At 40.8% G+C, this 12813-nt stretch overlaps 1 protein-coding gene across 16 annotated transcripts in view; it reads left to right on the top strand.

Annotated features, from left to right (window-relative positions):
• Nucleotides 1-12813, top strand: part of CAMK2D (calcium/calmodulin dependent protein kinase II delta) — a 126836-nt gene that overhangs the window by 75569 nt on the left and 38454 nt on the right. For 10 of the 16 annotated variants that reach the window (XM_030946973.1, XM_030946971.1, XM_030946972.1 and 7 more), the window contains 3 exons: nucleotides 4458-4523; nucleotides 6959-7031; nucleotides 12462-12564. In XM_030946973.1, coding sequence (XP_030802833.1) covers nucleotides 4458-4523; nucleotides 6959-7031; nucleotides 12462-12564 — 242 coding nt within the window. Of the gene's footprint in view, nucleotides 1-4457; nucleotides 4524-6958; nucleotides 7032-7897; nucleotides 7971-12461; nucleotides 12565-12813 lie in introns of all 16 variants that reach the window. The other 6 variants (XM_030946983.1, XM_030946982.1, XM_030946984.1 and 3 more) reach the window with 1 other exon arrangement.

The following is a 12813-nucleotide window of genomic DNA, read 5'->3' as shown; positions in this document are numbered from 1 at the left end:
GAGTTCAACAGAAGCTTGTGTGTGATTTGTGTCTGTCCCAGGTAAGTGCTGTGACTGTTGGCTTGGAAATGGCTCCAGGGCACAACACACATATTTGTTCTCTGACATGCGCTGGGGTTTGTTTTGCTTTTTTTTTCCTTTAAGGGCTACAAAGGAAATCTTTCTATGTGGAATTGGAAAAAGCTTCTTAATTCAGAACATTTCTAAGAAGTGCATGTAAAATTCTTAGTTCTAGGGACAATATCCCTTTTAAAAAACAGTGGCTTTTTTTTTTGTTTTTGTACTGCTGTACTGTGAGAAAGTGTGCCATACTAAAATTGCATTTAGTCCACGTTTGCCTTAAATTTAATATATAGTGCCAGACTTATCTCAGGGGGTTATGATTGTGATGTGAACTAGAACATTTGAACAGCTTCAGAATTGTAGATAACAGTATCTAGATCTCGATAGTAAGGGAGCAAATAGAAGCCTGTGTTCTGCAGTAAAATGTTAATGCCTAACCCAAAGATACTGCCTTGGCAGAAAACTAGATTCCACAGGAAGTGTTCTGCCTTGGCTAGGACTTCCACTGTTCCCTGTCAGTCCCATTCAGGACAAACAGAGGAACAGCCTCAAACACACACATATATATATATATAAAGCTTTTATGTTTTGACCATGTGGTTTGAGGGGTTTGTAAAAATTATTTTGCAAAAAAGAAAATGTCTAAACGGCAGAGGCAGTGACTTTGCTGACTGGTAATTGTTTCTGGAGCGGCAACAGGTTGCATTCTTGAGAAACTTTTGCCAAATTACTGGGAATGCCTGTTCACAGTTGATTTTTCACATTCAGATTAAGAACTCATTGCTTTTAATGCTCACTAGTATTATTTATTAGTGAAACTTCACCTTTTACAAACATGTGGTTGCTGCCATGATAAAAAGGTACTGTATGCACTTCTTGAACACACAGGCCAAGAACTTGCTTTTCTTTCTTTAGTTTTTATTCAGCAGGAGCCTGACTGTGGTGTAACACTGTCACTCCACCCACACATGCCATCATGTCATTTTCTTAATGATTTCTTTCAGACTGTGTGGGATTTGGTACGGCTGTTTCCTCAGAAATTTCTTTCAGACTTCAGCCCACGTAAGAAAGTGAAGGGAAAGACTGCCCTTTCTGTGGATAGGAAAAAACAATCGTTGTTACTTTCTGTTTTGAATTTCTAATAATCTCTTTGGATTAAATGCCACAGAGATGTCTGCAGCCTGTTGCTTCACTTGTATACCTCAGACTGTGCTTTTATCTGGAGAAAGAAAGAGTGTTGAATGTACTCCGTTACAGATATGCTTTTGGGTGAACAGTTCTGCTGTCAAATGGGAAGGTGGGAGTCTCTGGAAATCCATGTGGAAAATGGGTATTGAACAATGAACTTCATGAATTTAATAATGGACTTCATGAAGTTTTTGCTCCCCTTCCCTATTGGTTAAGGCAGCTGCAGTCAGGCTTTGCGTCTGTTGGACCATTTCAGTTGCCAAGCACGAATGAGACTGTCTTCAGTCTTAATGATGTTAGATGAGTTCAAATCCAATCAATTCTGTCAGTATTAATTGCTGTATCTGAATGGAAACAGCTGTAGCACTTGAAAACTCTCTTGTGCAAGTCAATGAGATTCTCTATTTTCAGTGCCTCCCGTTTTAATGCACTTGATGAGATGCAACAATTGGTATGTTAAGAATACTGGCTTTGCTTTTAGATTCTAACTGCAGGAACTGTGTGGAATAAACAGAAAATACAAAAAAAAAAAAGCCTAATTTGGAAAACAGTGTTTGCCTCAGGTAAGTGCCTAGGCCTCTCTTTCAGAAGTAGAAAGGCCACAGATGAATTTAATAATTCTGTCGCAACTGTAGGATGCTTCCTCCCATTTCCATTATCAAGGAATTGAAGAAGTAAACGCAAGCCAGGAGGAAACCACGCCAGTCTGATCATCATCAGAGGCTGGTTTAGCTGTCTGTGCTAATGTGTGTGTTTCTTCTAATTAGTCTCTTATATTTGTAAACATAAACCAGCAGTTTTTCTCAAAATGGTGTGGAGTGCCTTGGTGTTGCTTCATGCTGCTTGTACCTCTTCTGTGTAAACAAACCCATGTGCTTTATTTGTTGCCACTTTAGTATGCTCTTCTCAAAAATCACAAAAGAACCAGAGCAATTTGTACAAACCAGTAGCTTTTAGGTCTTTTCATCATTTAACAATGGTTGTGAATACCAAGCAAATGTTTAGTGTCAGCAACGTAAGATTTCATATCTCCTTCCTCCCTCCATGCTGGAGAAGAACAATCAATTTGGTACTCTCTTCTTGTCTTCTTGTTTTCTTTCTTTAGCTTGGATCAAAAAGAAATGTTTTAGGAAAGAGTAAGATCAAAGGATGCTTTGTTTTTTCATTCTTCACAAAGTGAGAATTATTCCTCTTTACCAGAACTGTGGCAGACAAATATATGTGCAAAAAGGAGTTATGAAAGACTGTCAAAATATGCATCAATCAAACATTTTGTGCAACAGCAACCAAAGCCAGTCTCTGGAAGGTACAAGGCAAAAAGAGAATACAAATTAGGCAACAAGCTACTTTACCTCCTCTAGATTTTACTCCAGACTTTTGTACAAAATAGCATTCTGTTACCTGAAAATCTCTACATTAAGAGTCAGTAAGACAGAAACTCAGAAAAAGGATGGTGTAACCCAAATAAAAATGAAATAATGAAAATCAAGTTCTTGAACTGGCCTTCTCTAAGAAAGGAGCTGGGCTGCTGGTTGAGCAGGGCATTTCTGTCATCATTTAATGTGGCTGCAAACTGGACTTTTCTACAAAGTATTAGCTCAGCAGTTTGCAAGTGAGTGTTACAGTTCTGAACGTTCCAAGTATTCTCATCTTGAATTTTTAATCCTAATAAACTTAACTGTATTCAATACTAATTGTGTTCACTGTAGTATAGATTTTTAAGCATTTCCATCTTTAAGTGTCTTGCTGCACACTCAAGCTTTTATGTTTGGGAAGTTATTGGAAATGTAATGTGCTAATATTCACATTCATAGCCAGCAATAAAATACAAACATTGATCTTTCATCTAGGAATTATTTATGTAAGCACCTGTATATGTGAAGAATTGCATTTAGCTGTGCCAGTCTGTCAGCCTATAGCATAGGAGAGAAATGTTACAGGAAGGGTCTTCCTGTGCTATGAGTCCCCTTTTGTGACACAGGCAGACAAATGTTATGAAATTACTGAAAAGCTCATGAATCTTCATCTTACAAGGATTGCTAGAAAACTTCTCCTGATTTTAACCTTACATTTGCTTATAGGTATTGTATGCTCATGTATTATTGTACCAATATTATCCATTACAACTTCCCTCTAGGGAGATCCAGGCTAATGCTCATCTTAAGTATTTATTTTCATCCCTCTTAACCTTTGTTTTGCCCAGCTAAACTGGGGTTGCTTCTCTGAGGGGATCTGATGAGTGAGTGACTGGGTGGCCTGGTAGCTGCTCATGCTGCACATCCAGCTCTCTTTTCTCAGTTTGAGTGACTAGAACTGGTACAATATGAGGAGGGATTTTACCTTGCTGTCACCCTATTCCAGATGCAATCCAAGATTGTGGCATCATCGCTCAGGGCTCATTCTGGACTGTGATCTTTGGGATATAAAAACACATTTTTATTGCTTTTTAACCACTTTCTACCATTAAAACATTGATTGTACCAGGAGCTCCTGAGTATGCAACGATGCAACTTCTGTTACTGGCCCCAGGATCATACAGTTCTTCCCTAGTACATAACTTATTTTCAGTGGTGCTTTAACTAGCTATTCTTACTTTCTCCACAAAGATAAATGAAAAATTTCTAGGAAAACTCTGCTGTTAAACTGATTAAGGTACCCTGATTCTACTGATACTTACCTTCCAACTCAATAATGCTCTTTATAGGCATAGCACAAAAAGCCAGCCCCTCTGGCTCCTGGGTACACCTCTCTTGTGATTTGATCTACACTGGAAGACCCTTTTCCATTTTTAGCATCGTTGTGTTTTAGCATTTCTTACCTTTGCCTAATATTGCAGTTTTCAAGTTATCCTGAACTGTACTGAGCTTCAGCCACAGTTTTCCTGGCTGGTCAGTTCCCTTTTTCCTTGTAGTTTTGCTCTTTCCTTTTGACATCCATAACTGATGTCTGGCATCTTGCCTGAAATGCTGCTGCCCTTGGCTCTTATTTACTATTTATAATTGCACTTCCACCACATCCATTTTATTCATGTAATGATTTGGATGGACAAACCTTCCACTTTAGTTCCTGCACCTTGCTGCAAAACCTCTTGCATTTCTGTACAAATATTTCACTTAGTCCTTGCTGACTTCTTCCTGTCAAGTTAATTTAAGGTGTACATTTTCACTTCTGAAATCTCCTTTTCCCCATCTTGCTTTTTGTAACAGAGTCACTGGAGGTGAATTGTTTGAAGATATAGTTGCAAGAGAGTATTATAGTGAAGCAGATGCCAGGTAAGTAATTTGTTTTTCTTATGATTGCCTTTGATAGTTCTAGGATAGTTACTTAAAATATATCCTGGTGTTTGGCATCAGTTCCCCAGCACAGTCTGTGAGACTCTAGGATTTCTCCAGGAGTTCTCTTAGACTTGGAAGGGCAGAGTTTGGCAGTTTGAGCTCATGACCATGTGGTGGAGAACTCATGGGAAGTCTTGGTGTCTGCTGATCTGAAAAAGCTGAAGTTGGATCTCAATTAGTACAACTTTTACCCATTGTTTCCTCTGCAAACTGGACATAACTGTTCAAGTATCTTATCTATGGGTTCTTAGATTTGCTGATCAAAGTTTGAAGCATAAGTTGATCTTAAAAGAATTTTGCATTAAATATGATTTTTTGTTCTCGGTCCAGAAGTGCTAATTTCCTTTTCCAATTAGAAAATTTTTGTTGTGTTTCATCAATAAGCAATTATACTGTGTGTCTCATAGTCTGAGCTCAAATATGAAATCTCTGGCAATTTTCTGCAAGTGCTTGTTGAAAAACTTGAATAATAAGTTGACAATTATCATAATTTGCATGCATAAAGTATCAGGGCCACTCATCTCATGTTTGTCCTCATATAATAATAAATCTTAAATATTGTCATAAAATTAAGAATCCTAAACATTGTGGTCAACTACTTTAAAGGAAATATGTTCTACCACCACACTCTTCACATTAATTGATCTGCAAGTAAATTTAAAGAGTCCTTACGTTTCTGTGTGTTTACAAACACCCACCCCCCCATAATACATATTTAGTACATGCAATTTTAAATTATGCCTTTACATCAAGTTATTCTGAATATTAGGAAGCTTCCATTTCCAGATCTTACTGCCTCTGTAGGAATGGTAGAACGATTAATACTTTAGGCATTGAAATAAAGAACAACACGCAGCAAAACACTCTGTAAAAGAGAAAACAGCAGCAGGGTTTAGGTGGGGTGGGAGAAGAGGAGCTATGTTGAAAAATTTTTCAAATCATTTTTCCCCACTGTGATTGAAGCAAATTTCCAGTATTGATGCCAAAGGCCAGTATATGTTGTCCTTGTGTGTTTTTAAGGTAGTTGGGAATTAAAAGGAAAAATTGCAATGCTGATTCCTTCTGTTCTAGAATTATGATATTTTGGAAGGGGCTGTGCATATATATGTGTATATATATATAGAATATATATATACATTTTATTTTTCCAGTACAAATTTGACCAAATAAGTGCAATATCTAGTTATGATGCATCTCTGTATTTTGTGTATTATATATCTATCTATCTATATAGATATATCTAGTGTGTGTATGTGTGTATCCCTCTAGCAGTAGTTGCTGTTCTCTGTGGATGCCTCTCCCAGGACTGTCACACTGGTCTGCTCCTGCAAGCCCTTGCTCACGCCAGTAGTCTGTACTCAGACAAACCGAGCAGTGAGTTGTGAACTACTTGCCTAAGAAAGGGTTTTCAGGCTTGGGCTCCAGTTACTGATTATGACCATTCCTTCTGAATTCCATGGTCAAAAGGTTTTGGATGAGCAGCATCTTGACTACTGTGTATTACTTATCATCACTCTACTCGTGCCACAACAATGCCTTTAAAAAAAAATGCTAAGCTCTTGTGGTGCCAAAAAAAGTCTGAAAAAGTTCCAGTGCTCTAAAATATTAATATTTTAGTTGTGCTTTTTGGCATCATGGATTGGCCAAAACTTGCACACCTGGGTATGGGAAAATAGGTGCTAGTTCAGTTACTGAAAGCACCAGATTAAAATATTTGTCTTAATTTTTAATGTGGATTTTCACTCCCCAAGTGACTCCTAACTAAACTAGAGCTGGACACTATTTTAAATGAAAATGCATGCCACCTTTTTGAATTACTTGGCTTTGTTCTACTAATAGTTTTAAAGAAACCATTCAATTCAAAATGAAGAATGTTTTGCTTTTCCTTAGCTTTTGACTTCTGTTGTTTCATTTGTTTTCTGTATATCATCTCATTTCTGACCATTTTCTTGTTTCAGCCCTTGTTGTAATGTTAACTTCACCACCAAAAATTAAGAAAACCAAAACATCCCACTAATTGTTTTACTGCCTTCACTTTATTTTTCTGTGGCAGTTTTTGGAAACGGGAAAAAGCTTCCATACTGCTGAATGAAAATACAGTCTGATGAGTCTGTCTCATAGATGTCATATGTTCCATGTTAAATGTCTTTTTTGGTTTGGTTTTGGTTTTTCGTTTTTTGGATGTGTTGGAGCTGGAAATATCTCAGCAATGTTGTTGTTCCAGTTCAAACAGCAATCAAGACTTGTCAAGAGGTGTAAAATTGTTTTTGTTCTTTAACTTTTTCTTTTAAGTTTTATTTTTATTTTGTATTTAATGTGATTATGTGCCTTTAAAATGTTCTCCCTTCCATTCTGCCCTTGTATCTTTGCAGTCATTGTATACAGCAGATTCTAGAAAGTGTTAATCATTGTCATCTAAATGGCATAGTTCACAGAGACCTGAAGGTCAGTATCTGGTGCCCATCAATTGGATATAAGAATTTTGGGGTTTTCTTTCGGCTGGGTAGGGGCAGAGGGTGGGATGTGTGCGATGTTCCCGTGCCTATCCTATTCACCCTCTGAACAACAATAATGCATGATGCCTCTTTCAGTGTGTGTGCAAGTCTACAGGCCTAAAATACATCATGGCAAAGGGGGGACGGCTGCCTAAAAAGTGTCTCTTGCCCAGCGCTGGGTTTGGCCCCGCTGTGCCCGGTGCCGGGGCTGTCCGTGTGTGGCTGTGCGGGCCGGGAGGTGACCCCTGGCTGTGATCTATGGCCGCTTGCAGATGTGACCGCCACGGCTGCGCTGGGGCCCGGCGGGCAGTGCCACAAGGAGCGGCCGCTGTGACGAGCCCTCAGGCAAGTGCCGCTGATTGCCGGCTCAATTAAGCGGCTAGGAGCTAATTATTGACCTGGAGTACCTGGCTTGGAGGGGCTTGGGGACTACCTCCATGCTCGCTGCCATTTCTAACCTAATGTTGTGGAAACTTCTACAATTCTTCAGTGCCTCTGTGAAGGCTCTGAGTGAGCCACGAGGAAAAAGCACAGAGGATGCCAAATATTTAATACGACCTTGAATTAGTGGCAAAATTTGTTCCTTTTAAAAATTACCGTTAAAAAAGGCATTGGTGTTAATTTCCAAGGGAAGCCAAGGCAGCCGCCCCGCCGCCTGTGTGTGAGGGCAGCCCCGCGCCGCGGAGCCTGGGGCCGTGGTGCTCCGAGCGGGGCAGGGCAGGCCGGGCCGGAGCGCTGCCACCCCGGCCGCGCCCTCGGCCGCCGCCCCGCCGCCTGCTGCTGGAACTAACGGGCGCCCATGGTGTTTGCATGCAGTCATTGCATTCAGCAGATCCTGGAGGCCGTGCTGCACTGCCATCAGATGGGCGTGGTCCATCGCGACCTCAAGGTGAGTGCTGCTGTCCCGCCGCCCTCCCGGAGCAGCATCCCTGCCCCGCAGGGCCGCCAGCAGCCGAAATGTAAATGCTTCCCTCTTTTTGCTTTTCCCCTCGGTTCGTTTGTTTTTAACTTGGCTTCACCTACATGCAAGAACAAGCTCGTGCTCACCAGAGGGAATCTGCTCGAGGCTGGCCGGTACCTGGCTGTCCAGCACCCGGCAGTACAGGGAGAACAATACTACGTGTATTTGTTGAATACATGGTCTTCCTCTGTCATCCAGAGCTTTTGGGACAGGGCATGAGGGCAACTTCCCATGTCTCCTCAGCAGAATCTGTAGTGCTTTTGGGAAGCACAGTAGCCTTTGCATGCTGTGCACTTTATAGTGACAGAAGGCCAGCTGCTCTGGGATCGCTGGTACAGGGACCTCTCTCTCCTGCAAATGATGACTGGGCAACAAAACATCTTTAAAAAACAGGAATTTCTACAGTGTTCTCACCACACTCACCTGAGGAGTCCAGTTCCTTCTAGATGAGCTTTAACATTGGGATAGAAACCTTCCTGAAGAAAACTCTGTGCTGAGAGAGCATTCCTTCTTTTTTGGCTGTGTACATATCAAAATGGCTAGAGGCATCTACTGGAGGAATGCTCTCTGCCTTTAAAATATGTTGGCAAGGAAAGAAGATAGTCTAGATAATTTTCTTTTATTGTGAGGCTCCAAGAGAGAAGGCTGTCCCAGAACTCATAGTAAGTTTGCCTTTTGGGCACTTCAGCTTCATGATCCTCAAGGAAAAGAAGATGGTTTATTTTGAAATCAAATGGAAGTCTGTGCTATCGATCCTTCATGAGGCAGAGAAAAAATGGTGTGTATGCTAAGGCAGCAAAACATGCTAATCCCTTGTGGCACGGATTCTTGGGCTTCAGTTTTTTCCTGAATGAATTCTGAGGAGCAGAAATTTCCTCCTAGGATAAGAATTTCTAGTGCTTATAATGAATAACAATGTTGGAATCAGAATGCTGTCGCCTTTCTTGGCAACTTTTACTCCCAAACAGACTGTTCTTGTCTGACTTTATGAGGTCCATGTCATTGTCATAAGGGAACACAAAGGGGTTTGCCCCAAAAACTCAGAGAGCAGGGTGAGTTTTGAAGATGCAGACCCCAAATTTTTTACTCATTATGCACTTCTGGATTTTCCTTTGTCACATTTGTACAACAGGAGACTGACAAATCTCTGTCCAATTTGTAGATCTTGCATGACAGCTGGGTAACGTGGAATGAGTTTAAAGGGAACGATGTCAAATTTGTCCAGCTGCTCCAGTGGTTCTTGTCCACACAGTACATGCAGTCCTGTGCTTCTAGCATCAAAAGGAATTTTAAAAGCCAGGATTGTAGCTATGCAAGCTGATGGAATAAGGGATGCTTTCTATTACTTTTCATACATTCACACAAAACAACTTTTTCTTTGGGAACGCATTAAATCCAGCTGTTGCTTGCTCCAGACCATGTGTGGATTTCTTATTCTGGCAAATCCAGGATGAATTGAAAAAACAGTGTGAGAAAAAGTGTTTCTGCCAAGCTGTAGTGCCCAGTTTCATTTGGGAAAGTGAAAACTTGAGGAAGCAGAAAACCATCCTTCTTCATTTACAGCTTTGTGGCAAAAGCCAAAAAACCCAAAGAATTAAATGAAAGACTGTGGTGAAATCCGAGCAGAACGTCATGTGCTGAAAAGAAGATGCCAGGAGCAGAACAGCAAGATGTGGAAGGTGCTTATGGGCTGGCATGGATCCTTAAATTGCAAAACTTCATGAATTTTTTTCCAATAACTCAGTCCACAACATGATGGCATGCTTGGGGGTGGGGAGATTTTGGATGATCTCGTTTTATTTAACTTTCTTTCTAGGCTGATTCAGTAGCAAACAGAGAGGAGCTTTTGCAGCCTCTTATGACCTGCAGAAGTTCTTGTTGCAGCTCTCTTTGTAATCACTGGTGTAAGTCAGAATGGTGGTGGATCGTAGACCCCGAAAAAAGTTAACTTAGCTTTACCAGCTAGCAAAAGTGCACTTCCAGGTAGGAATTCCAGTTCTTGTCAGGCCATAGCCTTCCTGCTTTTGTGAAACTTCTGTGATTTTGTGGTTACGACCCTCTTACCTTCCACCAAAGAGTGGCTGCTTTAGGTATATTCAAGGAAAAATATACAGAGCCTTAAATACTTGGTATCTTAAGGATTAAAGACCTCTGGAAAAGCATGGCATAAATCATGTTAATTTATTTGTAAGTAATTTTAGCAGTTACCAGTGCCATTGTGCATGCTTGGCTGCCGCCCATCGCCAGGGAGCACAAGGTGACACCATGAATCCAGGAGCGAGTCCTGCACGGTGCTGTTAATGTTTCCCAAGTAATTGCACTCATTCCCAGTTAATGCATGGTAATCACCCACGTGCCTCTGGCCAGCCTCAAACGGCTGCTGCATGTTGGTTAAGCACACAGTCCCACTTGGCATGGCCCAAAAGGCTGTTGTCTTTGGCATGGGAGTAAGTCAGGAATTCTATTGGAACATGCTCGTCTGTTAAAGTGGTACTTCTGCAGAGAAGAGACATGCAATGGAATAAAAAAACAATCCCAAGAGGAAAACATAAACCAAAAAAGCCAACTAAAAACCAAGCCAGCATCAGAAAACACAAAACCAGTGTTTTGAACAAAATCACTTTTTGGGAAAGTGGTATGTGCTCAGTGGGGTAGTGCTTGTATTTCATCCAAAAGGATGAGGCTTTTCGCTGCTTTTGGCTTGCCTGAAGGTCACAACCAAATAGGATCATCCGCTGCTTTAAGAGGTTTATGCAAGAACAGCATTCCAGGAATCAATTACTCTGAATGAGAGGAAACCTTGCAGAACTATGTGACTGTGTGTTGAAATTAGTGTTGTTAAATGGCAAGGGGTGTGACATTGCATTGATTAAACTAGAGAAGAGTCCTCAGTTATGCACTCACTGTTTCATGTAATGTAGTTGGGGTGGTTACTGATAATTTAAGTGAATATAGAGATTGTGTTTTGTTCTGAGGGCTCTTCATCTCAATTTTTAAAACTGTGAAAATAGAAGATTCATCAAGTAACTATTGATGAAAGTTTTCTAATATTGTCTAGTCTATGACACAGCGACAAAGAGATGAGTGAGAGGACAGTGTTGGTAATTGTTGAAAAGATGTTCCTTTGGTGAGAGGGGAAAAAGCCACCTTTAGACTAAAGAGTTTGTCAGGGCCCCTTGTAGTGTTAATTAATAGAAGTATCACTGTGGCTGAAGTCTTACTTAGGCTCAAGCATATTTTGCTGGATACCTGACATGTATTAAAGATAGGCTTTGCTGAAAGAGGCTTATGATCTTAATTGTTTCCAGCCTCAGTACATGTGTGAGATTAACTGCCATCACATAAATAGTCCCTTGGAAGTGATATGATTGCTCCTGGGATCAACCTGGAATACACATCAAAGAGTTTGCAGGATTGGGGCCCCAGCACCAGCCTGGCCATAGTGAAGTCCCTTGTCACAGACCACTGCAGAAATTCCTTCTGAGGAGTCACAGCAATACCTGTGAAAGTGAGGTTTTGTTATTCTCTAAATGTAGAACAAAACCTTTGTTAAAAACCATGGGCATTGGAAAGACACGTGTCAAGAAAATGCTTTGAGGGTCACAGTTCTCTGAAATAATCTGTTGATTTCTACAGTACTTTTTTAGTTGTATTTTTAAAGCAAACATTCATACAATAAAGTTGTCTTTGGGCAATTTACATTTGATGTATTTGCTAACTGGAGTTAAAAGGATTCATTATGAGCAGTAGAATGAACACAATTGTTATGTTCAAATCCTTTACCTTTAATTGTGTGAGTGTACCATAGCATTTCATTTCAAATGTGACCAACATATACCCTACAGAATAAAAGCAAGGTGGGAACTTTCACTAACTAACATGGTTATTTCTAAAGGTTCTCTGCAGGCACAAACGTGGGTGTGCTGGTTTTGCTGAAAGATTTGCAATGTAAATACACCTGCCCTCTGAATACAATCACAGGGCTGTTATTGTTGGGATGTCATGCAAAACATTTCAGTTTGACAGCTGTAGACGCCTGATCCTGCAAACTCCATGGGCTAGACTAGTCATCAGTGAGTCCCTGTCCTTTGGGAGTCTGCTGGCCCATTTTTCCAGTAACAAGCTCTTGGGAATCTCTGAGCTGCCTTGTCACACAGCAGGTGTCACATCTCCCTATGCCCCTTCTGACTCTCTTCTTCACCCTGTCCTTAGTCTTGCTAAAAGCTCATGAAGGCTGATTACAGGCCTGGTGATTCTTTCCAGATAGGAATGTGAAGTGCAAATTTTGCAATTTGATGGAAAAAACTCATGGGTTTCTTCTCTTTTTCACTCCTCGAAGTATTTGTTCTTTTCCAGAGTACTGTCTAAAATATATTTACTTATCTTTTTGTTTCAATTGTTTTCTCTCTCTGAATAAAGCCTGAGAACTTACTTCTAGCTAGCAAATCCAAGGGAGCGGCAGTCAAACTGGCAGACTTTGGATTGGCTATAGAAGTCCAGGGAGAACAACAGGCTTGGTTTGGTAAGTAAATACCATTTTTCCCTCACCATTTATTCAGCATAGCAGTTAAGCCTCCCCAACTGCCCCACTCTCACCCCAGATTGGAACATGTAGCTGTGTGACTCTTTGACCCTGGAAAACGTGGATTTCCTGATTCCTAGCTTGTGCTGCCTTCCATCAGCCTGTAAATCTGACTGAGGTGCACACAACCTCTTTTTTCCCACTTTCTCCTGAGTAACTGGAGGCAGAAAACAGGGGTGTAGAACCTGG

This window comes from Camarhynchus parvulus, chromosome 4 (genome assembly GCF_901933205.1).
Source record: "Camarhynchus parvulus chromosome 4, STF_HiC, whole genome shotgun sequence".
NCBI lineage: Eukaryota > Metazoa > Chordata > Aves > Passeriformes > Thraupidae > Camarhynchus > Camarhynchus parvulus.
The sequence above is the reverse complement of the archived record's forward strand: the minus strand, read 5'-3'. Positions and strand labels throughout refer to the sequence as shown.